This window comes from Pongo abelii, chromosome 1 (genome assembly GCF_028885655.2).
Source record: "Pongo abelii isolate AG06213 chromosome 1, NHGRI_mPonAbe1-v2.0_pri, whole genome shotgun sequence".
NCBI lineage: Eukaryota > Metazoa > Chordata > Mammalia > Primates > Hominidae > Pongo > Pongo abelii.
Genome location: NC_071985.2, coordinates 24,069,053 through 24,095,918, shown reverse-complemented (window position 1 = coordinate 24,095,918; position 26,866 = coordinate 24,069,053). Strand labels below are relative to the sequence as shown.

General features: G+C 38.8%; 1 protein-coding gene across 22 annotated transcripts in view; it reads right to left on the bottom strand.

Moving 5' to 3' along the window:
- The window catches only part of ENAH (ENAH actin regulator), a 155,574-nt gene that overhangs the window by 55,077 nt on the left and 73,631 nt on the right, over positions 1-26,866 (bottom strand). For all 22 annotated transcript variants that reach the window (XM_063716438.1, XM_054519465.2, XM_054519475.2 and 19 more), the window contains 2 exons: positions 17,047-17,212; positions 4,648-4,825 (listed from right to left, as the gene is read on the bottom strand). In XM_063716438.1, the coding sequence (XP_063572508.1) occupies positions 4,648-4,825; positions 17,047-17,212 (344 nt within the window). The remainder of the gene's footprint in view (positions 1-4,647; positions 4,826-17,046; positions 17,213-26,866) is intronic.

Below are 26,866 nucleotides of genomic sequence, written 5' to 3'. Positions count from 1 at the left end.
GCTGTATCCTCATTTTGCTGGCCTTGTTTCTGGCAGCTGTAGCCCGACTGTGACATCAGGCAAGGGACAGGCTTTATTTATCATTTTTGTATTATTCCCAGTGCCTAACACAGTTTGTAAAAAATACGCTTTACTGAAAATATTTTTGTGATATAAGCTTAATATTGTTTGCATTAATATCAACAATCTGGAAGACTAAAAAACAAAACTGTCACTATAAAGTATTTCTAGAAACTATTGAGATTTTTTTAATCCTATTAATTCCAAACATAAAGAGATTTTTAAATGCTGTGATAAAACTCATACAAATGCACATACTGGAAGGTATGTCAGGCCAAATTATCATTAAAAAAGTGAAATCTCAATATTATAAAACCCCTAGAAAATTTCAACCATAATGAAGGTATGACTTTTGATCATGTTCTCATGTTCAATAGATTAAAAAATAAAACCCAGCAAAAGTAGTCTTTTAGATAATGGTAAAATACTTATTTTGGGGTGTTCTTTTTGAAAAGGCATGCTTCATCTTAGCTGAGAACAAAAGCAGTGGGATAATCTTACTGGTTATGCATATAATTTTCTTTTTTTTGGATTTAAAAATTATTTCCTATTTTCAAATGATTTAAACCTTTTAAAAAAATAAAACAGTTGGGCAAATTTGCCTCCACCAATTATCACAAAAATTAACTTTGTAGTTTATATAATCCATAACTATTACCTATAAAAATCTATAAATGTACTGGATAAATAATAGAGAAATCAAAAATATAACTTTAGGTAATACACCCATTTAAAATTGAATCCATTTCCATGGAGAAAGGAAAAAATACACTGTAGCATTTGGTATAAAAGGAAGAGCACTAATTCAGCTCTTCTTCAAAAATGTTGGAACATGTGATTTGTGTTTTTTTAACTTCCAAATATAACTCACTGTATTTAGCACCTTCTGTACTTTCCAGTATATTAGATAATTGCATACCAAGTTAAAAACAAAATAAAGGAAAACATTTCTGCCACCCACCATTTTCATTAAAAAAAGGAAATATTACACAAACACACAGAGCACCTTGTAAAGGTTGGTATGACTAGCCCCCCAGAAAGCTGTTTTTTATAAATTTAAAAAATTTGAGGACTTAGGGGACATGGGAGAAGAGGAAAGGAAAATTATGTGATTATTGGTTTTAGCACAAAACGTGAGCTAGTAATTTTCAAATTCAGTTCTAGAGAACCACGGAGGCATCTCAGTGGTTGCGGATCCGGAACCCTACATCAATCAGAGAAGCTCCATATTTTTTGTCCATTTATACACTGAACTACAAAGAACTACCAAAGTTATGGCACAAAAATGTCCATAACTTTTAAAAGTCTGAAAATCACTGAGAAGGATTAGCCAATGACAACAGTGGATAATATTGATATTAGCACCTAATAAATAAAAATACAAACAGAAATGTTTAATATGGAAAAATGTTTTAAAAAGTGGTAAAACATTAAGAAACAGGCAAGACTAATATTTGTAGTTGCTTTATCAATAAGTTTGTTCTGCTTCTCATCAGTTTTATCAGGCTACAGTTTGTAAAGGGAAGGGAAATGTAAGTTAAGCTTTTTCAATTTGGTTTTGGAAGAAAGACAGTAGATGATTTCAGCAGCGAATTGGCTGTGAACCCAAAGCAAAGATTTTTGGCAGGGTGTGATCAAGCTGAGAGGTGACATTATTGGGTATGTTTGTTTAGACAAAGGGGAGGTGGCCCATATAATGTTGGGGTAGGGTACATACCTTTTCTACACTGGAGAATCTATGTAAGAAATTATATCTATTCCCAAGAACACTCCTGATTCTTTTTTTTTTTTTTTTTGAGACAGAGTCTTGCTCAGTTGCCCAGGCTGGAGTGCAGTGACACGATCTCAGCTCACTGCAAGCTCCGCCTCCCAGGTTCACGCCATTCTCCTGCCTCAGCCTCCCGAGTAGCTGGGACTACAGGTGCCCACCACCACGCCCGGCTAATTTTTTTGTATTTTTTAGTAGAGACAGGGTTTCACCATGTTAGCCAGGATGGTCTCAATCTCCTGACCTCGTGATCCACCCACCTCGGCCTCCCAAAGTGCTGGGATTACAGGCGTGAGCCACCGTGCCCGGCCCTGATTCTTAACATCATACTCTCTCCCATGCTTCTACTTCCACACTAATTAAGGCCATCAAAAATAAGAAATAGTACTTAACTACAGTAATTTATGAAAACAGACATTTTCTAAGTAAATCACACTATTTAGAACTTAGCCATTCTATATGGTTTTTTTTCCATGATGAAAAACTACAGAACTAAAAGCTTCCTTGCCAGTGACCTGATCCACAATGCCAGGAGGCAGCTGTGATGGACTCATTTCTTCCACCATTATCTCTCTTTCCTCAGCCCCTAGTATGAGTGGTTGAGATTGTGACTGAGAAGAGAATAAAGTATCAAAATCATCTAACAAGAAGCCTTTTTCCCACGCTAAAATGCTTGTGTACTTTGTAAAATGATGGCCGATTTTCCTATTTGCCAAACTTTCTATAATGTGGAACATTGTTTCTTAATGCTTATTACTGTACAATAGAGAATGTAATTGAGTCTCTCCACATTAAGATTCATTAATTTGAAAAGATCAAGATTAAAAAAAGGCTGTGCACGGTGGCTCATGCCTGTAATCCCAGCACTTTGGGAGGCCGAGGTGGGCAGATCACTTGAGGTCAGAAGTTTGCGACCAGCCTGGCCAATATGGTGAAACGCCATTTCTATTAAAAATACAAAAATTAGCTGGGCATGGTGGTGCGCACCGGCAATCCCAGCTACTTGGGAGGCTAAGGAGGGAGAATCACTTGAACCCGGGAGGCAGAGGTTGCAGTGAGCCAAGATCACGTCACTGTACTCCAGCCTGGGCAACAGAGCTAGGCTCCGTCTCAAAAAATAAATAAATAAATAAATAAATCAGAAAAAAAAAAAACCCATTAATTAGCATTTTCACTTTGAAATCAAACCATACGACTACTCATTGAGAGAAACAATCTTTTCCATTTGGCTAAAAACTAAAAATCAAAAGTCAATGATGAGGAATAATAATTTTAACTACTTTTAAAAAAGGAACATTTAGTTCCCAATATAAGTTCTTAATATCAGTAACATTTAGTTTCTAATATCAACGGATACACTTTTGAAAGTTTAGAAATAAAAGTAATGCTAGTTTGTTCTAAAATACGGGATAGTCAAATGTCTACTCTCCAAACTTTGGTACCTTAATTATTTATCACATAACTGACCTATCCAACCAGATATTAAGAAAAAAAAAAAAAAAGAATAACAATTCTAGCTTCTTCCCTATGGTAAAACTACAGTAAATGAAAAGCAATTCTCTATCTATGATAGCATGCCAATAAAATACTGACACCTACAAGAGAAGTACAGAGACTTAGAGAAATGACCTACATACAAGACTATACAGACTTTCCTATGCTATTTTCTGGACTTAAGAGACACACCAGGCCAAGTTCTAGTGGTTTATTTTCTCAAACTAGACAAAATATGCAACCTATGTATAAGTTATGTATTGATATTAATTTCCTCAAAAGAAGATCTGATACAAAACATCTAAAGGCATAACAACTTTAAGTTTCTGCAAGATCCCAAAATGTCTTCTTGCTCTGAAATTAGTATTTGACAGACTAACACACAAGCTATATGCTTCAATCCTTTTTAGTATAAGGCAATATATACATCTTTAATGTATTTATAACACATTTTGAACAGATTTTGATATTCTATACTTTCAACAAAGTATCAAATTTTCATCTGACTGCAACTCTTTCCTCTTAAAATATATATTGTTTACAGTACATTTATATCATTAAAATCATTACTAAATATACAATATAGGCAAGAGTAATCGTATTTGTGTTTTTATGTATAACAATTATTTCCTGATTATAAAATCTATCTCTTCGAAGAAATAACCACAAACTGGTACATTTTTTTGTTTTTTAAACCAAGACAAAACTGAGCTTATCCTTGACATATACACAGTTTTTAAAAATTGGGATTTTTTAAAAAGTGATTTCTATATATATTTCTAACCAATATGCACTATCAGAGGAGATGCAATTCATGACTGGTACCACCTGAGGGCACTCCTAAAATCTTAAAAAAAACCGAGAATCACATTTTTACCTACTGGGAAGGAGACCCAGTCCTACTTCAAGTTCATGGTTTGAAAAATGTCTTTCAGAAAACGTGTTTCTTTACACAAAGATGATAAATAAGCATAATTCCTATCCACTGCATATTCTCTGGGCTTCATGTACTTGCAACAAAAGTGTTTCTAAAGCAGGATGAAACACATCTAAATACTTCAAATAAAAGGGTTACAGAATTAAAGAGAACTAAACTCACAGGATTATCTTTCTAGATTATACATTTATCATCAATAAAAAGTTCACATTTCTATAGAAAATAAAAATTCAAGAACTACTTCAAATATATACAAGATCTAAAAGTTAACAAACAGGTTTGTTTTAACATATACATGGCACTTCAGTTCAAGAATACAAGTAAACCTTCAGCTTTGCTTTGTCTCTGGAAAAAGAAAGAAAATACAAGTAAACCATGGGCACCTTACCTGTTTCCTGTGAATTTAACACTTCTAAGGCATGCATCATGGCACTTGCGAAGACATTGGCATCCTCTTTGCTGCCAAAGTTGAGACCATACACTTGTCTAGCATCTCGCCACTGGTGGAAGGTCTGTGTAGCTTGATTGTACTTCAACCCTTTAGGAATGGCACAATTTATCACGACCTAAAAAATAATAATTCTTTATAAAGTCAAACCAATAATTGGCAAAATCAAGGATGTCAACAAATGCTGATTCTATATATTCATTCAAATGTGTTCCTAACAGACCTTGGCAAAAATCGCTTAAACAATTATCTGGGTAAAATCTACAGAAATATCAGTCTGATAGAAGTTAAGCTTTTTGCTGATTACAAAGGTCTGCCATAAAACAGTAGATCAGCCAGGCACGGTGGCTCACGCCTGTAATCCCAGCACTTTGGGAGGCCAAGGCAGGGGGATCACGAGGTCGGGAGATCGAGACCATCCTGGCTAACATGGTAAAACCCCATCTCTACTAAAAATACAAAAAATTAGCCAGGCGCGGTGGCGGGTGCCTGTAGTCCCAGCTACTCAGGAGGCTGAGGAAGGAAAATGGCGTGAACCGAGGAGGCGGAGTTTGCAGTGAGCCAAGATCGTGCCATTGCACTCCAGCCTGGGCGATAGAGCAAGACTCCGTCTCAAAAAAAAAAAAAAAAAAAGTAAATCAGCAAAACAAAAAAAAAATTTCCTCATTAAATATATTTTAACTTGTTTGCTGAAGTTTTACAAATACAAAAAAGTATACACAACCTAAGAGTGTATCTCCGTGAATGTTCACATGAAGTCAGTACCCTGATTAAGAAATCAAACAGCAACACCAGAAGCCCCTCTTCTTAATTCCTTCCACCTCCCAAAAGGTACTAGCCACACTTCTAACATCATAAATTACTACATTTATATGAAATCCAAAAACTAACATATCAATCTGAGGAGGGTCTTGAGTATCTATATAGGGGTCTTACATATCTTTCATTAGATTTATTTCCTATTATTAATCGAGTTTTGTAGGTTTTTGGATTTTATATAAATGGAGTTATACAACATGTATTATAATATATCTGCTCTCTTATCCTCAAAATTATAAGAGCCATCCACTTGTTGCATGCAGCTGTGGTTTATTCATTTTCATTGCTCTATGGTAGTCCTTTGTATAAATCATATTTATTTAACCATTCTCCCATTAATGAACAATTGGATTACTTGCAGTTTGGGCTATTAAAAATTGCGATGTTATGAACTTTCTACTGCATGTCTTTTGGTACAAACAAGCATTCATTTTTGTTGGGCATGTACCCAGGAGTGGAAATATCACAGGACATGTGTTATATGTTCAGCTTTAGTAGAAAATTCCAAGTAGCTTTCCAAATTGCTTCTAGTAATTTACACTTCCACAAGAGTATACAAGAGCTTGTGCTACTTCCACATACTATGCAACATTACAACTGGTACTGTCAGTCTTTATTTTAGCAATTCTGGTGGGTATGAATGCTTTATCACTGCAGTTTTAGTTTGCATTTCTCCAATTTTTATTAGCTATCTAGATGTCTCTTTTTATGAATATCTGCTTGAATTAAGTCTCTTGTCCATTTTTCTCCTGAGTTGTCAATTTTTTTCTTCTTTGATTTCTAAGCCCTTTATATATTCTACATATGATATCATTGTTGGTTATCTGTGTTGCATATATCTCACACCATTCTATGAATCGCCGTTTCACTCTTAACGGTGTCTCGATGGATGTAAGTTCTTCACTTTGATTCTGTTCAAATTAGCAATCTTTTCCCTTATAGTTACTGCTTTAGTGCCCTGCTTAACAAATGTTTCTCAATCACAAGGTCATGAAAATATTGTCCCATATTATCTTGTAGAAGCTTTATTATTTTACCTTTCACATTTCTATCCCCAATCCAACTGGAATTGATCTATGCCTATGGTGTGAGGTAGGCATCAAGTTTGCTGTTTGTTTCAATATGGCTGTCCAAATGATCCAGCACTATCACTGTGCTGCAGGTTTGCCTGCAGCACATAAATCAAGTGTCTATATGGCTCTATTTTCTCCTACAGATCAATATGCCTTTTTGCCAACTCTACAATGTCTTAATTGTTGTAGCTTTATATGAAATCTAGATGACTATTAGAGTGTGTCTTCCTGTTTCATTCTTCAAAATTGCTTTGGCTCTTCTCAGTCCTTTGTGTGCAGCTAGTTTTACATTCTGATTATCAGTTTCTACCAAAGAAATTTTGGGGACTTTGAGGTTGCATAAAAGCTAACATATCAATCTGAGGAGGCTCTTAAGTATCTTTATAGGGGTCTTGAGTATCTTTCATTAGATTTATTATTTTCTATTATTAATTGAGTTCTAAGTATTAGAATCTTCTAATAATCCTAATAATTTACATTTAGGTTTTTTCCTCTAAATACACAACCATGTGATCTGCAATGGACAGCTTTATTTCTTCCTTTCCAATCCATTCACAATGTATTTACCTTCATACACTGGCTAGAAATAACAATACAATGCTGAAAAAAAGTGTTCATAACAAGTATCTTTATTTTCTGATTTTAGAGGGAAAGCTTTCTCAATTAAACTGTTAAAAGTATGATCTTTCACACCAGGCGAGGTGGATCATGCCTGTAATTCCAGCACTTTGGGAAGCCAAGGCAGGTGGATCACTTGACGTCGGGAGTTCGAGACCAGCCTGGCCAACATAGTGAAACCCCGTCTCTACTAAAAATACAGAACTTAGCCAGGCGTGGTGGCATGTGCCTGTAATCCCAGCTACTTGGGAGGTTGAGGCAGAAGAATCACTTGAACCCAGGAAGCAGAGGTTGCAGTGAGCTGAGACTCTGCCACTGCACCTCAGCCTGGCAACAGAGTGACACTCTGTCTCAAAAAATAAATAAATACATAAATAAATGACCTTTCATGTAATAATTTTATTGATATATTTTATCTGGGGGAAAACCCTATTACTTAATAGCTAAGGGTTTCCATCATGATTGAATACTGCATTTTATCAAGTCCTCCCCAACATCTCTTGAGGTGACTGGTTTTTCTGTTTTTATGCAGTAAATTATACTGATGATTTTCTAGTATTAAACCAACCTTACATTCCTAGGATAAACAATCTTGGTCCTCACATATCAATTTTTATAAATCTCTGGATTTTTGTTTGATATTGCTGTTTGAAATTTTTACATGTACTTTTATGAGTGAGATTAACCTGTAATTTCCTCTTTATTGTATTCATACCAGGTTTTGATACCAAAGTAATGCTGGACTTAAAATGAATTGGCACTGTAGAGTTGACAAAAAGATAGGCATCCTCTTTTTGTATTCTCTGGAAAAAAGTACGTAATATTGATATTCTTTAGTTGTTAAAGGTTTGGTTGAAAAGGACACCACCAGTAGAGCCAGCTAAACGAAGTTTTCTTCCTTTTACTTCTTTTAATGATAGTCTTAATTTCTTTAAAGTGTTTTCGTAGGAATTTCTACATCTACATTTTCAAAATTACTAAAATAAAGTAGCTCAAAATATCTCCTTAATCATTTAAATGTCTGTAAGATTCACAGTGATGTCCCTTCTTTCTTCATAATGGTTAAACCATTTTTTTTTTTCAAGAGCTGTCCTTCACAAGGACTTTAGAGACAAACCTCTCCTCCTTAGTGTGTTTGCTTTCTACTGCATTAATTTCCGCTATTTTTTTTTTTTTTTTTTTGAGATGGAGTCTCACTCTGTTGCCCAGGCTGGAGTGCAGTGGCGCGATCTCGGCTCACTGCAAGCTCTGCCTCCCGGGTTCACGCCATTCTCCTGCCTCAGCCTCCCGAGTAGCTGGGACTACAGGCGCCCGCCACCACACCCGGCTAATTTTTGTATTTTTTGTAGAGACAGAGTTTCACCGTGTTAACCAGGATGGTCTTGATCTCCTGACCTCGTGATCCGCCCGCCTCGGCCTCCCCAAGTGGTGGGATTACAGGCGTAAGCCACCGCGCCCGGCCTGTTTCTGCTCTTATCTTTATTGTTACCCTCTTTCTATTAATATTCTATATGGCTTTAATGGCCTATTATTTAATTTCTTGAGAAGCATCCTGAGTCTGGCTGAAAAGTCAACAATACTTCTTTTTCAAGATAAACATTTTAGCCTCTAAATTTCACTTTAATCACAAGTTTAGTTGCATTCTATTGGTGTTAATATGTGGCATGTTCATCATTATTCAGCTCAACCAATTTTTCTTATTTCATTGTGATTTCTTCTCTGACTCATAGACTATTCAGAAAGGTATTTCTTAACACCTACACCTATGGGATTCTCTATTATCTTATTTCTAGATTAATTCTGAGGTGACCATACACTTTGTATGATTTTAATCCTTTGAAATTTGTTGACACTTTCTTTAGGGCCAAGCATATATACAATTTTGAAATTGTGACATGTACATTTCCAAGGTATGTGGTATGTATGTCAATTAGGCTAGGGAGGTAATTGTATTGTTCAAACCTTCTATACATTCTTATAGACCTTTTTTTCTGACTGCCTGTTCCATCAGTTACTAACAGAAGTAAGTTAAAGTCTCCTGCTATGACTCATAAATTTGTAACCAGAACAAGAGGAACTGTGAGATGTCTGGTTCCAAAATGGCAGCGCAGAAGCAACCTATGGCAAAAACAGCCATCACTTTTGCACCAATCTAATAGTTCCCTACTCTCCCTGCCCCCCCAACAAAACAAAATCAAGTATACAGCACCAGCAATATCCCACAACTCAAATAGGAGCAGCAGACAGTTCCTGGAGACACAGAGAAATAAAAAAACTCTCAGCAGACAGTAAGAGAATCAAACCTCCATATCCACAATGGCCCTCCCCACAGCCTGCTGGCACCAAGCACGCAGAAAATCTCCCCCAACTCACGCCTTCTACACTGGAAAAAGTGAGATCAAGGTAAACAACAAACTTCTCCACCATCCTGGGTTCATGGCAAAAGACCCATCTGTCATCTCAAACCATGGGAAGCATTGGGAGTGCCAGAAGGGAGAAATATCCCTGAGAACAGCCAGAGACAAAGTCGGGAAGCAGGACTGGCCCAGAAAGTCTGCTCTGTAACTTGGCCAAAGGAGACACTGAGTCAAAGTGGCTGTTCAGCAGCACCATAGCCAGCCTTCCCACACTACCAGGACATCCCCACTGGGACTTCCTCAATTTGGGATGGGTAGCACTCTGTTTACTAGAACCTAGGCAAATCTGAACTTTTTTTTTTTTTTTTTTTTTGAGACAGGGGCTTCCTGTTGTCCCCCAAGGCTGGAGGTAGCTCATGGTAATTCCAGCACTTTGAGAGGCTGAGGCAGGTGGATCACTTGAGGTCAGGAGTTCGAGACCAGCCTGGCCAACACGGCAAAACCCTGTCTCTACTAAAAATACAAAAATTAGCCAGGCGTGGTGGCACATGCCTGTAATCCAGCTACTTGGGAGACTAAGGCAGGAGAATCACTTGAACCCGGGAGGCAAAGGTTGCAGTGAGCCAAGATCACGCCACTGCACTGCAGCCTGGGTGACAGAGTGAGACTCTGTCTCAAAAAAAATAAAATAAAATAAAATAAAATAAAATGTTATGCACATTTTACCATAAGGCTGGAGTGCACTGGCTATTCACAGGCACAATCATAGGATATGACAGTCTTGAACTCCTGGCCCTAGGCAGTTATCCTGCCTCAGCCTCCCGAATAGCTGGGACTATAGGCACAAGCCACTGTGCCCACCCTCCTGATGTTTTTAGAAATATTGGGGTGAGGTTGTCACAATTCCTTAGAAGACACTAGAACCCAAAGCTACTAAATTTTAACATTATCAGAAAATGAGAAGACCCATTTTAAGGCAAATCAATATCCCTGCTTGGCAAATAGCTTAAAATGGCAAACAAGAGAAAAGATGTGTTACATTTACTTTTTCAATTGTTCATAACAGAATGCTAGAAAAAGTTGTGGAAAATATTACTAGGATCAAAATTATATAAACTACTATTTCCTTTTTCCAATATAAAAATTTGAAATCTGGGGCTGGGCGCAGTGGCTCATGCCTGTAATCCCAGTACTTTGGGAGGCCAAGGCGGGCAGATCACCATGTCAGGAGATTGAGACCATCCTGGCCAACATGGTGAAACCCTGTCTCTACTAAAAATACAAAAATGAGCTGGGCTTGGTGGTGCATGCCTGTAATCCCTGCTACTCGGGAGGCTGAGGCAGGAGAATAGCTTGAACCAGGGAGTCAGGTTTCAGTGAGCAGAGATCGCACCGCTGCACTCCAGCCTGGCGACAGTGAAACTCAGTCTCAAAAACAAAAACAAAAACCAATTTTTTTCATCTGAATTAATTCTTTCACTCATCTAACCATTGAGGATAGACAGTACTGCAAATAATCTTTAAAAGTATTAAAATTAAATATTTTCAGGCTGGGCGCAGTGGCTCATGCCTGTAATCCCAGCACTTTGGGAGGTGGAGGCGAGGGGATCATGAGGTCAGGAAATCAAAACCAACCTGGCCAACATGGTGAAACCCTGTCTCTACTAAAAATATAAAAACTAGCCAGGCGTGGTGGCACATGCCTGTAATCCCAGCTGCTTGGGAGGCTGAGGCAGGAGAATCGCTTGAACCAGGGAGTTGAAGGTTGCAGTGAGCTGAGATGGCACCACTGCACTCCAGCCTGGCGACAGAGTGAGATTCCGTCTCAAAAAAAAATAAGTATTTTCACTTAATAACTACTTATTGGGTGTCCACTGAGCATGCTGTCAGGTTTGGACTACATCATAATCCTAAATTCTGTGCTTCAGATCCAGTGAGCTTGAGTCTAGACTGGTTGTGATGTTCCATTTCACACATGCCTATCCATTTTTAGCCTGACCATAACAGAGTAAACAGTGCAGTAAACACCCACACTTCCTTGTGACCTGGCTCACTATCTTATCCTGTCTATGAGGTCATCCATGACCCTTTCTCCTGTCTTCCCAACAAACTGATGATGCTTTTATGCCCTCACTGTGCTCTATTTTACACTTATCACAACTGCAGCATTTTACTGTGGTTCTTTGCTTATGTGCTTAACATCTCCATCCTGCCTCAGCCTCCTGAGTAGCTGGGATTACAGGCGTGCGCCACTACACCTGGCTAATTTTTGTATTTTTAGTAGGGACTGGGTTTCACCATGTTGGTCAGGCTCTTCTCAAACTCCTGACCTTGTGATCCACTCACCTCAGCCTCCCAAAGTACTGGGATTAAAGGCGTAAGCCACTGCGCCCAGCCAACATCCCCATTCTTCACTGCATCTTTGATTCAAGGTCAGGAACAATATTCTATATAAAACCCAAGCATAGGCCGGGCGCAGCGGCTCACACCTGTAATCCCAGCACTTTGGGAGGCTGAGGCGGGCAGATCATGAGGTCAGGAGATAGAGACCATCCTGGCTATCACGGTGAAACCCCGTCTCTACTAAAGATACAAAAAATTAGCCAGGCGTGGTGGTGCGTGCCTGTAGTCCCAGCTGCTCAGGAGGCTGAGGCAGGAGAATGGTGTGAACCCGGGAGGCGGAGCCTGCAGTGAGCTGAGATCGAGCCACTGCACTCCAGCCTGGGCGACAGAGCGAGACTCCGTCTCAAAAAAAACAAAACAAAAAAAAAACAACAACAACAAGAAAACACACCCAAGCATAGTACCCATAAGCACTTAATAAATGTTAGGCTGGAAAATGAAGTATTTTTTTATATAACATATTTATATAATTGTACATATTCAATTTTATAAGTAAATGGTGGGTGGTTTTAACAGCTCTTACTATAGAAAGTTTAGATGTTTAGTAAATTATAACAACATGTGCCCACTTACAACAGACTGATAACCATTAAGATACGTAAGAATGATGGCCAGCCACAGTGGCTCATGCCTATAATCTCAGCTACTCAGGAGACTGAGGCAGAAGGATCACTTGAGCTCAGGAGGTCAAGGCTGCAGTGAGCTATGGTCACACCATTGCATTCCAGCCTGGGCAACAGAGCAAAACTCTGTGTCAAAAAAAAAAAAAAAAAAAAAGCAAGAATGAAAGACAGAAAACCAATTATTTATTAGAGATTTATTCTTAGGGATGGTGTTTCCTTAAGTATCATTATATTAATAAAATTATATTTTCTAATTGTTTATTGCTTATACAAAAATGCAAGTGGCTTTTACATACTGATCATGTAACCAGCAACCTCACTGAAAATCTTGTTAGTTCTAATAGTTTATCTGCAGATACTCCTGGGAGATTTTTATGCAGACAATTACATCATTGGTGAGTAACAAGCTGTTTCTTTCTTATCAATTCTTACTGCTTCTATTTCTTAAATTTGTATGGCTAGGTTATCTAGTACCTCCTCTGTATCACTAAATGAAAGTGATTAGAGCTGAAATGCTCAATTTATTCACAAGTTTAATGGAAATGCTCTCGACACTGTACAATCCTGTAAGATACCTGCTGTATGCTTCTATTATCCACCCATATCAGCTTAAGAAGATTAATTTTATGCCTAATGTGATGAGAATTGTTATGTATTGATTCAAATTTTATCAAATGCTTTTTCCAGAACCTCTTGCTTTTGTAGGTCTTCTCCTGGGAAATAACATTAGTAAGTTATCTAATGTTAACCATCCTTATATTACTAAGGCAAACAATGATAAGCCCTATTTGATCAAGAAGCGGTTTTGTTTTTTACTCATTACTACATTTGGTCTGCTAATATCTTATTGAGCACTATTATATCTAGGTATATATTCATAACTGAAGACTGGCTCCTCTCCTAAACGTGTTCTATGTTTTGGATTTCAAAATTATACAAGCCTTATAAAATATCATTCTCTACAATGGTTGCATAAAACAGAAAATATCATGACATTTTAGATTTCATTTGAAAATGCTCTGTACTCTCCTGCAGCTTTTTAAAATTTGGGGGGCAGATTGTTTACTATTGATTTATTTCATGATTGTAGGTCTATCATGTTTTCCTATTCAGTTTTAAAAAGTTACGTTTTTCTACAAAATGGCCCACTTATTGGCATAAAGTTTTTTATAATATTGTATTTCCTTCAGTAACTATAGTGGTATTCTTTTTTTCATTCCTAAAATTGGTTATTTGTACTGTTCCTTTTTTTTGTTTGATTCTGCAAGGTTTTTGTTTTTTTTTTTTTTTTGAGACATGGTCTTGTTCTGTCTCCCAGGTTGGCGTGCAGTGGCACAATCACACTCACTACAGTCTCCACCTTCCAGGCTTAAGTGATTCTTCCACCTCAGCCTCTCGAGTAGCTGGGACTACAGGCACACACATCACACCCGGCTGGTTGTTTGGGGTTTTTTTTGTTTTTGTTTTTTGTTTTTTTTTTTTTTTTTGAGATGATGTTTCACTCGTTGCCCAGGCTGGAGTGCAATGGCGCAATATTGGCTCACTGCAACCTCCGCTTCCCAGGTACAAGCGATTCTCCTGCCTCAGCCCCCAAGCAACTCGAATTACAGGCATGTGCCACCGCACCCGACTATTTTTTTTTTTTTTTTTTTTTTTTTTTAGTAGAGACAGGGTTTCACCATGTTAGTCAGGCTGGTTGCGAACTCCTGACCTCAGGTGATCCACCCGCCTTGGCCTCCCAAAGTGCTGGGATTACAGACAAGCACCACCACGCCTGGCCTGTTTGAGTTTTAAAAAATAGTTTTGTAGAGACAGCGTCTCATTATGTTGACCAGGCTGGTCTTGAACTCGGGCAAGCAATCTTCCTGCCTTGGCCTCCCAAAGAGCTGGGATTACAGTGTGTATGAGCCACCGAGCGAGCTAGTTTATCTTTTCAATGAAGCAGCTTTTGTATTAACAAATACTATTTATTTTTATTTAATTAATATCTTTTTAATATTTTCTTCTGCTTTCTTTGGGTTAAGCTCATTCTTTTTGAGTTTCCCTTTTTTTCCTACTACATGCAATTAAGACTTGTCCATCTAAGGACAGCTTAGATGTCCTACAGGTTTCTATATGTAATATCACTCAGGTCTCAGTGTTTTCTTATTTTCTAAATATTTTCTAATATTCATAATAATTTCCTCTTAATGTCACAATTTAGAAGCACAGTTTTAAATTTTTAAATGTTTTAAGAAACATTCTATTTGCCAAAATCTAAGAGTCACAGGATAGTTTACTTCTCCTAGAAATAAAAATTTTGGTATTTCATATGCAAATTTCCTAGCTTAAATTTCTTTCCGGGCCTGGCACGGTGGCTCACGCCTGTAATCCTTGCACTTTGGGAGGCTGAGGCAGGCAGATCACCTGAGGCCAGGAGTTCGAAACCAGCCTGACCAACATGAAGAAACCCCATCTCTACTAAAAATACAAAATTAGCCAGGCAGGGTGGCACATGCCTGTAATCCCAGCTACTCTGGAGGCTGAGGTAGGAGAATGGCTGGAACCCAGGAGGCAGAGGTTGCAGTGAGCTGAGATCGCGCCATTGCACTCCAGCCTGGGTGACAAGAGCAAAACTCCGCCTCAAATAATAAAAAAAAAGAATTTCTTTCTGATTATCTTCAAATATTCTTTTTCATTTCTCTAAATGTAGGATTGTTCATCAGTACTTTCAAATAACCAATTCACTAAATTTACCAAAAATGTAGTTTCTTTACAGCTATTAGTTTGGAATGTTGTATTAAGAAGGTTCAACAATTTCTAAAAATTTTAGTTGTCTAGTTTTCTTTTTTTCCCCCCATAATAACATCTTGGGGTGTATTTGATTTATCTCTGGCCTAAGTCGCTGCTGGAACAAAGACAAAGATGAGAGAGTGCTCCCCAGAACCTGGACTACAAATGGGACAGAGGAGGCTCTTGGTAAAAAGCCTGGGAGACCAGAAAAAGGCTGTGCAACACAACAAGGAAACTGGAGCCTAGAGGAAAAGGCAGGAAGACTACGGAGGGAAAAGAAGAGGGTAAGAGGGCGGGGCACAGGGGAGAGACAGACAGAAGGGAGTCGGAGAGGGCAGAAAGAGGGGCAGGCCGAAACCGTTTGTATAAATGGATACATCTGGTAAATTCAGAGAATTGCTCTTTCCACAGATTGACTCAGAGCTGTGAAAGTTCATCTCCACGCAGGCACCACATTTGTTTTTACCACGTGCCCCAACAGTTTCAGTGCTCTACAACCAGTGTTTCCTAATTTCTTGGCTTAAGTTGCTTAAGTAAAGGAGTTTCTCATTTCTCGGGGGAGCTTCTAAGCCAGCTAAGAAAGCAACAAACTCCTTTGCTTCCCTGTGCTGATAGGAGGATTTCTCTTAGTCCGCTTTCTACGGGGTGTAGCCCCTCTAAGAGTGCTAGTTTTTTGTGTGGTTGTTTTTTTTTTGTTTGTTTTGTTTTTTTTGCCAAAATACCAGTTTCACAGCCCAACCTCTTGTAGGCCCACAGCCCCTATATGCATACATGACAAATCTTACCAATCCATAATCACCATCCTAAAACCCAGGGCTAATGCAGCATCTGTTTACATCACACTACCACACAATGTAGGGGAACCTAGGAACCTACCTTTCTTTATAAGAGCTCAGCTGGGCAATGAAGAAGAAAATTTGTTACATTCTTTCTGCATGTGTAGCAGGATGATTTTTAAAGTCAGTTGATTCCAACATCTTTGGTAAATATTTTTTCTCAAAGTATTTTGTAAATCTACTCTTTATAAAAGTTCTTACTATTAGTATATAGTTAATGCTAGTAAGAGCTTATCTGCCTTTTCCTCTCTACTGCTCTTGATCTGTTAAGGCCCAAGAAATCAAGTAATCAGATAATCCAGCTACTTTCTAAGAAATCCGGAGCGAAGAATTAGTAAAAGCTTAGCTGTCGCCCCAGACATGAACTGCAAAAGCTGAACTATTCCAGCAACCTCAATACCTACTATTTTTCTACCATATGTGAATTTAACAGTATTTTCTGAAACTATCTATACTTTCAACTCCCTCCTCTAACCCCACATCCCAAACTTTGGCAGGAAATGAATTCCATAAACATACAATCTGCCACTTAAGTAGAGTTTTGTTTCTGTTTGTCCTTAATGTGCTTTAGATTTCAAAAACTAATTGAAGGCCAGAAAATCTAATGAAAATTCATCATCAAAGAACTCGTATTTCTCTTTTTGTACAATTTGTTCTAAATCTTCGTTTAAGTTCAGGCTTCATAAAAGGTAGAAAGGGTGGAGAGACAGTTTTATATTCCATTTTTCCCAGAGAGACTATTTTGATTAGAGTTTTAAAACTACTTTATTTTACGGAATATACCAAGTCCTTCTGTAATACTAAATCATTTTTAACAAGAATTGTAGTAAAGCCTTACCTGATGGTCCTGAATCTTCCTGCCCACCACTCTGAACGTGTTGTTGCCTGTATGGTGATAGATATGAACTCTGCTGAATCCAGTTGAGCCACCAGCTGGCACCCACTTCTTATTGGCATCGTCATAAACCATCACAGCAGCTCTTGCCTGACAGATACTCTGTTCACTGTAAAAATAAAATAAAATATTCAAACTTACAATATTTAAAATATGCTAAGTGTTTCACATAGCCACATAAACCTAGGAGTCAGTCAACAATCAGTGTTGTTACTGGGTGCTGGAAACAACAATGGACAAGACAGAGGCTTCCTGTCTTTATGCGTAGAGTCTAATGGTGAAGACGAACCAAAAAAAATAAAGTATAATTAAAAGACCAAAAGGAGAGCAGGATCCACGAAGAACACTTAGATAAGCAACACAAGAAGTGGTTCTTCTGAATCTGAGTATCTAATTCATTCACTAAACTGAACAGAACTATTACGTTGGTTCAAAAGTAATTGCACTTTTTGCTATTTTAATGGCAAAAACCGCAATTACTTTTGCACCAACCTAATACAAGTGTAAATTAATCATTATTTGCTTAATTGCATACATGTTTAGTATATTGATGACCTGTCTGTGATAACACCTTCTTTACTGAGAAAATTATTTTTATCCTCAGGCTTGCCTTAAAGTCTGTAACAAAGTCTGATATCAACCATCTGCCCCTTGAGACATGGAGTGGCTGCTAACAACCAATGGATGGCAGTGTAACTAAATTCCTCATTCCCCTTGGGCAAGATAACATCCTGTGCTTCAAATTTCTTCATTTAAAAATGAAAATGTAAAATGAGATAATTTCTAAAGACCCCACTAGATTTTAAATTCTAGCCTCCACAGATAAATATTAAAGGGGAAAAGGCCAATTCTGTCATAGAATCTTTAAATATTAGCTTCATCTATCTCAATTATTTGTTACCAAGCGAGACTGAGATACACAAATAAATAAAATAGAGACGCCAGGCACGGTGGCTCAATGCCTGTAATCCCAGCACTTTGGGAAGCCAAGGTGGGAGAATAACCTGAGGCCAGGAGTTCAAGACCAGCCTGGGCAATATATCAAGACCCTGTCTCTGTATTTAAAATAAAATATAATCTCAATTTCATCTTAAGCAATGGGTTCATCTTTCAAATATTTTAGGATATTAGAATAGGCACATCAACTCTATGCTATTAACCCAATTAAAATAACTCAACCTCAATACAGACAAGCCTTCTGATACTCCTGATGACTTAACAGTCGTTAATGGAAATCCTCTGAAGCAGTTCATGCAACCACATCCTTCACAAAAGCACTGCTTATTCTACCAATTTTATCTCAAAAAATTTAAACAATAAATCATGTGGGTTCTTTCCTAAAAATTCTCAGAAACAGAAAGTCACCCTCACACTCTCCCCTCTTGCTCGTGCCCCACCTCTTAACCCATCCAAGAGGGATAATGAAATGCAACTTTGCAGGAGATACCATGTGTTTTATTCTTGTCCTTGATGACAGAAGATCACTGAAGGCCTAAAGAGGTCACAGCACTGAGTAATAAAATTGCTTCAGAACAACAGGGTTATAATTATTTGTAATTTTCCATTAGAAAAATGTTTACAAAAACTAACTTGTAACAGTATTTGTGCAGCAAACCCAATGGTAATGTCTAAATTTTTATGCTGCACTGACATTTTTGGTAAAATACTTCTGGGAATGAAAACAAGCCAATGACTAAAACTTGAATTATTTTTAAAAGATAGATTAAAGGGCATTTGTCAGTAGCAGTTGAAAAATCTCTCCATCATTCACAGCAGAAATATTTTTTATGTGATGACATTTACATAACCCTATGGAAAGATTACACAAAACAAGCTAAGGCAAAGTGCCTCTTACCGCTTACAATTCAAGCAACAAATTTACTGCTAAATGTAAATAATTCAATAAACAAATCTAGAATAATACAGGATAGTAGTTTCCAGTTTTCAAATAATATTTTTGCAGCTACATTGTTTCTAAGATTCCAAAGATTCAAGAGATAATGTCTTGGGATGTGGGGAGCTGGGCTTAGGAGAAATACCTAATGTAAATGACGTGTTGATGGGTGCAGCAAACCAACATGGCACATGTATACCTATGTAACAAATCTGCACGTTGTGCACATGTACCCTAGAACTTAAATAATAAAAAAAAAAATTAAATCATGTCTCTTTAAGTGTCAGTAAGATCATATAAGCTAAAGCAATACCTCGTTTTGTAAATAGGTCACTTCATGCCTCAAAAAAATTTTTTTAAGTATAAGAAATCTAAAACAAGAAAAGTTAGCTTTAATGGCCCCAAAGTTTTCCTCTACTTTTTTTCTCCAAATGAACATATCCAAGTAGCCAAGAAAAGTCAAAAATGCAAAAAATTAATTGGTTTTCTGATGAAGATGAAAAGAAATAAAATGAAATGTTAAACATTTCCAATTCTAAACAAAGCTGAGAATAAAGAGAAGAAAAAATAAGCTATGGGTAAGAGCTGAGGTGTTATTGGAGAGGTAGTAATAGCCACGTGGGTATGTGGCACACTGTGAAGGGATTGGCTAAACCCAAATAACTGTGTAGTCCTAGAAGATACCAGGCACTGGTGGGGCATAGTGGCTCACACCTGTAATCCCAGTACTTTGGGAGGCCAAGGCAGGTGGATCACCTCAGTTTAGGAATTCGAGACCCGCCTGGCCAACATGGGGAAACCCCATCTCTACTAAAAATACAAAAATTAGCTGGGTGTGGTGGCAGGCACAGGCTGAAGCAGAAGAATCATAATCACACCACTGGACTCCAGCCTGGGTGACAGAGCAAGGCTCCATCTCAAAAAAAAAAAAAAGTCATTAGGCACTCAGAGAAGCCCCATCAAGGCCCAGCCAGGAAAGGACGGCACTGCCTGCTGGGGTTTAGCAACAAATGCAACTCAGTCCTCTTATTCCTTTCCACAGCATCTGAGGACCTCTTCTCACTAGAGACATCCTGTCATGTAATAAAAAATACAGCTGACCACTGAACAACATGGGAACTGCGCAGGTCCACTTATACATGGATTTTTTTTTCCAGTGTGTTTTTCAGTATTTTTTCCAGTGTTACACTGGAAAAACTGTGCCTGCCTCCCCTTCCATCTCCTTCTCCTCTCCCACCTTATCCTTCCTAAGACAGCAAGGCCAAGCCCTCCTCTTTCCTGCCCTCCTCAGCCTGCTCAACATGAAGACAAGGATGAAGATCTCTATAATGATCCATGTCCACTTCATGAATAGTAAATATATTTTCTCCTTCTTGTGGTTTTTAAATTTTTTTAAAATAACATTTTCTTCTAGATACTTTAAGAATACAGGCCGGGTGTGGTGGCTCAAGCCTGTAATCCTAGCACTTTGGGAGGCCGAGGCGGGCAGGGCAGATCACCTGAGGTGAGGAGTTGGAGACAAGCCTGACCAACATAGAGAAACCCCATCTCTACTAAAAATGCAAAAAAAAGTTAACCAGGTGTGGTGGCGGGCGCCTGTAATCCTAGCTACTCGGGAGGCTGAGGCAAGAGAATCGCTTGAACCTGGGAGGCAGAGGTTACGGTGAGCTGAGATCGCGCCACGACACTCCGGCCCAGGCAACAAGAGCGAAACTCCGTCTCAAAAAGAATATGGTATAAAATACACATGACATAACAAAACGTGTTGATCAACTGTTTACGGATATCCATAAGGCTTCTACTCAACAGTAAGCTATTAGTAGTTAAGTTTTTGGGGACTCAAAAGTTGCACTTGCGCCAGGCACAGTGGCTCATGCCTGTAAACCCAGCACTTTGGGAGGCCAAGGCAGGCAGATCATTTGAGATCAGAAGACCAGCCTGGCCAATAAGGTGAAACCGCATCTTTACTAAAGATACAAAAATTAGCCAGGCATGGTGGCATGCACCTGTGGTCCCAGCTACTTGAGTGGCTGAAACACGAGATCGCTTGAACCCAGGAGACGGAGGTTGCCGTGAGCCGAGATCACGCCGCTACACTCCAGCCTGGGCGACAGAGTGAGACTCTGTCTCAAAAAAAAAGAAAGAAAGAAAAGAAAAGTTGCACTTGGGGGCCAGAGTCCCTAACCTCCTGCACCCCTCTACTCACCTTTTATAACTCTACTGTTCAAGGGTCAACTGTATTTGGTCTGGGGTCCTGGGTTCCTAGTACAGGGCTCCTCAAAGTGTCTTTGGTATACTGAGATGATTCTTGGCTGAAGGGGCTTCTAGATGGCTTCAGATGGGGCCAAGCGGCCAGAAATATCACGGCATGATTGGAAGGCTGGAACTCAGGCCCACACTTCCCACCTCATTACTGCCCCCCGCCAACAACTGGGGAAGGGAGATGGACTAGAGATCGAGTTCAATCACAATGGCCAATGATTTCATCGATCATGCCTATGTAATGAAACTTCCATAAAAACCCTGAATGACAGCGGTCAGAGGGCTTCCAGGTTGATCAACATACGAAGGTGCTGGGAGAGTTGCACTTGGAAAAGGGCAGGAAAAGACTCAACCCCCGCACCCTCACGCCTTGCCCTGTGCCTCTCTTCCATTTGGCTATTCCTAAATTATATCCTCTATAATAAATGGGTAATAGTGAAGCGCTTTCCTGAGTTCTGGGAATCATTCTAGCAAATTATCAAATGTGGGTTGGATGGTTTCAGGAACCTCGGTATTTGCAGTTGGCTAAGCAGATGTGGGTAGCCTGGGCACTCCATTTGCAGCTAGTATCTGAAGTAGGAGCAGCCTTATGGAACTGAGCCCTTAACCTGTGAGGTCTATGTTAACTCTGCATAGTGTCAGAGTGAACTAATTGTTGGACACCCAGCTGGTGAAGGAGAAGAGACTGCTGAAGTAAGGAAAAAAGCTACTCACATACTAACTCCGATTACAAGTGTGATACACAAAATAAATTGGCGGTAAGCAGTTTTAGACTTCATGGAGCCATGAACATCAAAAGCAGACTAGATAATACAGAACTGGCTGCCAATATTTTGCCCTACTTGACAGGTATGCGATGGGGCGGTGGTGGGGACCAACATAACTTATTTAAAATGATATTTTTGGAATCTAAAAATAGGAATATTTCAAAACAAAGACAAATCATTAAATGCAATAACTTGAGCTTTCTAGACAATTCCCTCTATTATCTGTAGATTTTGTTTTCCCCCCGTTTCTCCCTGGTCCAGTGAAATGCTTAGCCAAGGGCCTGCTTTAAAATATGGCTGGCCTTAGCCACAAGAGACAGTACTGCTGCATGGACACTGGTGAACAAATAATAGAGCAATGCGCATCATTTTACTACCATCCTATCTGCATCATGACAAGCCTCAAAATGAATACCCAGTCAAAGTCTTCGAGATTCTGAGTCAGTGAAGCAACTACGCAAAAGATTAAATTAGTAAATTACCAAGCTGTACTTTTGTGAAGATCAGGCAGTAAATTAGTTATAAACAAAAACTTCATTTTTATGACCCAATGCAATTGGTATATATAGTTAATTATACTTCATCTTCTAATGTTAATTTTGGTATTTTAAAATAAAATATGGCATTAAAAGGCTAGAGACAGCTGGTTTAAAAGAGAAGAAAAAAGGTCTAAAAACCAAGACTCCAAATTAAAATTTTGTAGTTTTGTCAGGTAGTTCATTTCTGAATATAGTCAAGTTGACTGAGCAGGTATATGTGATGAGAACACTTGCCAAGTTCTATTCTCACAGGTACCAGTGAATGAAGCACTTCCTGGTATTTAAGCAGACTAAGGATTGCTAGGCTAGTCTTGTATATACTATTTGTTGAGACTGCAGTAAAACCAAGTTGTTAACAAATATCAATTTCTTTTCAAAGATATCACTTATTAATCATTACTTGTCAAAGAAAGCATGAATATGACAATATGTAGCACATAGTAGGCACTCTTTAAGTGCTTTTTCAGCACATACTGTAATCTAACAAAATCCTACTCATCAAGACCTGGATCAAATACTATTCCTCTTATTAATTCTTTCTGCGGTTCCCAAAGCCAGAACTAATTGCTCCTTCCTCCGAGTTCTCAGAGTATTCACTAATCTCTCAACAAACAAGACTCTCTGAGGAGGCAATATTTAAGCCATGAGAAAGACTTGAGTTTTACTCCAAGTGTATACCAGGAAGCCACTGAAAGGCTTTAAGCAGAACGTGGCCTACATTTTAAAGATAACTGTAGCTACAATGTAGAGAAAGAATTCAAGAAAGTGGCAGCAAAATCAAGAACAGAAGCACAAATACCGGATGAGAAAAAAAGGAGGGAGAGGAAAGCACTGGGGATGTATGTTGCAAGTACAGCAGAAAGGATCTGTAGATAGATAGGATGCAAAGGAAGAGGCAATCAAAAGGAGGAAAAAAATTATGGATGCACCTAGCATTTTAATGATACTCCCAGTTAGTATGTGATATGCTGTAAAGTATTAAAATGTACCACCACTGAAAGTCATGGCCCAACTCACTTATTTAGAAACATGTCTTCATCATCTTTGAAAATGGAAAATATGTCATCCCTTCTTGAATCCCCTATGTGCAGCACAGAGCCTAGTCTGTAGTGAGTTATCAACATGTGCACAATAACCTCTACTATACTATCAGCCTCTTAAGAGAATATATCCTAAAGAAAGAGAATTAGCTTCACGTCTGTTATGATACTGAGTCATTCTATGAACTAAGATGTCATTTATTCAGAAGATAAAATACTAAGAAATAACACTAAAAACTTTGTAATTTTAAAGACAGGATTTCCATCTTATTCTCTGATGTCAATTTATTGGGCTAAGTCTACAATATTATGACATTTCAAAGATTAAAGAGGCTCACAGTAAACACAATTGTGTTAGGTTTCAACTCAATTCCACAAATATTGTTCACATTTATAACACAGGTCCTGGCATATAGTAAAAGTGGGCGAGACCATCTCAGTTATATAAGATTGTGGGCCGGGCGCGATGGCTCACGCCTGTAATCCCAGCACATTGGGAGGCTGAGGTGAGTGGATCACCTGAGGTCAGGAGTTCGAGACCAGCCTGGCCAACATGGCAAAACCCCATCTCTACTAAGAATACAAAAAATTAGCCGGGCATGGTGCCTTGTGCCTGTAGTCCCAGCTACTTGGGAGGCTGAGACATGGGATTCGCTTGAACCCGGGAGGCAGAGGTTGCCGTGAGCCAACAGTACGCCACTGCACTCCAGCCTGGGTGACAAAGTCAGACTCTGTCTCCAAAAAATATAAAAAATAAAAAAATAAAGATTGTGCACTCAGATACGAATAATAAACATAGTTTTCTCAAATAGTAAAGTGAACAATAAATAGCATGTGCTATACATTGTGTTAAGCACTAGACGAGCTTTTTCCTAGTCCATAGCACCAACACCACCACTCTGAAATCACACCATCCTACAAATGTAGGGTTCACTCCAGAATCCTCCGTGACCCTCACTGCTCCACACACACACAGTCACCAAGCCCTGTCAATTCTATTTCCAAAAGACTCCTACAATGCATCAGTACCCTTTGTTCACAATGCTCAAAAGCTTTAATTTGGGCCCTCCCTAGTTCCTCAACTGGATTATTTCAAAAATCTCCTTACCTGTATCTCTCACTGCAATCTTATTCTCCCCTCCCAATGCTTCCAGAGGGATATTTTTATAAATAAAATCTGATCATGCCACTCTTCTGGTTAAGACACCTCAAAGACTCATTTCAGGATAAACTCTGGCTTCACAGCATCACGTACAGGGTCCACTATAATTGGGCCTCTGTCTTCCTCAACATTTATTTTTTCTTTAAAATACTTATTAAGCATGTAATGTGTGCCAGACATTATTCTACCATCCTAGTACTGGGAGCACATTGGTGTTCAAAATAGTCTAAAACTACAGCAATAACACGCCTTCCCCTCTTCCTATCTGCCCCATTTTCATCTTCCCAGATACCTTCTAATTCTGATCTGTCCTTGAGAATTCAGAAAATCACCTCTTCTTGAAAGCTTTTACGCTCCCCCAAAACAAGAACTTATTTCCTGTGCTCTCACAATATATTGTGCTTATCATCTCTGCCAATATCTGATGTTAAACCCATGAAGAACTGGCACTGTATCTCTCCTAATTAAAGATTTGTGAGAGAAGGGGCCTGAAAAGTGGTGAGAGATACTAAGTGTAAAAAGTACAAATCTGTAAACTTGGAGTAAGAGCCCTGAAATACGACAGTGAAAGCTTCCTTTTCTGACCTCCAGTGCCCAAATGGACAATCTCTCCACTCCTCCCCTTCCCATCCACAAACCATACCACTAGCACTCTAAATGCTCAGAGCTCCTCAACTCATCACTCTGCACTGTTCTGTTCCCAGAGGTTAGACTGCGCTTGAGAATCAGCTATGCAGCCTGGGCAACATAGCAAGACCCCCACCTCTACAGAAATGAAAAATTTAAAAATCAGCTGGGCACCGTGGCACATGCCTGTAGTCTTAAGTACTTGGGAGGCTGAGGTGGGAGGATCACTTGAGCCAGGAGTTCGAGGCCACAGTGAGTCATGATCATGTCACTGCACTCCAGCCTGGGTGACATGACTCCAGCCTAAGACTCTGTCTCAAAAAAAAAAAAAAAGAAAGAAAACCCCCAAAAAACAAAAAGAATCAGCTGTGTCTGTGACCAAATGTATTCATTATAATTGTACTTGTAAGTCTGCAATCTAAATATTATATAAATTGATATGTGAGTATACAGAAATACTATAAAAATTAAGTTAAATGTTTTGAAAAATCTTTATCAAGGTGGGTCACTAAAAGGATCATACAAGTCTAATAGAATTCTGTATTCAGAATGCTTTGCATACGTCTAAGTTCTCTCTCCACTTCAAAGAAACCAAAGCTGAAACGTCATTATCTGCTGGGGCATGCTTTAGGAAGAAAAACAATATAGAGTTCTCATCACCAGACTAACACTAAAGAAAAAGCTTTACAGCAAAAGACTAGAGAATTAACACATATGATATAACAGAGACTAGAGTATTTAAAGAGTGAGAGGCACCACAGGAGCAAGCACACAGAGGAACAGCCATATGAAGAGGCAGCAAGAGGGCGGCCATCTGCAAGCCAAGGAGAGAGGCCTCAGAGGAAACCAGCCCTGCCAGCACATCAAGCTCAGACTTTTCAGAGCTGTGAGAAAGTAAATTTCTGGGCCAGGCGCAGTAGCTCACGCCTGGAATCCCAGCACTTTGGGAGGCTGAGGCAGGTGGATTGCTGGGGCCCAGGAGTTCAAGACCAGTCTGGGCAACATAACAAAACCCCATCTCTACAAAAAGGACAAAACTTAGCCGGGCAGGATGGCAGGCATGTGTGATCCCAGCTATTCAGGAGGCTGAGGTGGGAGGATTACTGGAGCCTTGGGCCAAGATTGTGCCACTGCACTCCAACCTGGGTGACAGAGTTAAGACCCTATCTCAAAAAACTTTTTAAAAAACTTAAAAATCTGTTTAAGCTTCCAAAAATAAATGAAAAATAAATATTTAAAGTTATATGTCATTTTTAAGGATACCAAACTTTATTTCAACTAACTAACCACTATCACCAGTAGACCAAATTAGAAACTTATCTCCTTTGCCATTCCGTTAAAAAAAGAAAGAAAGAAATCTTGCTAAGAATCAGGGGAAAAAATTTGCTTGCTAGTTACAATTCGGTTCTGCCACAATGGCTGAGAGATTGAGGAATACAACAAAAACACTGTGAATGCCACTGACAAACAGC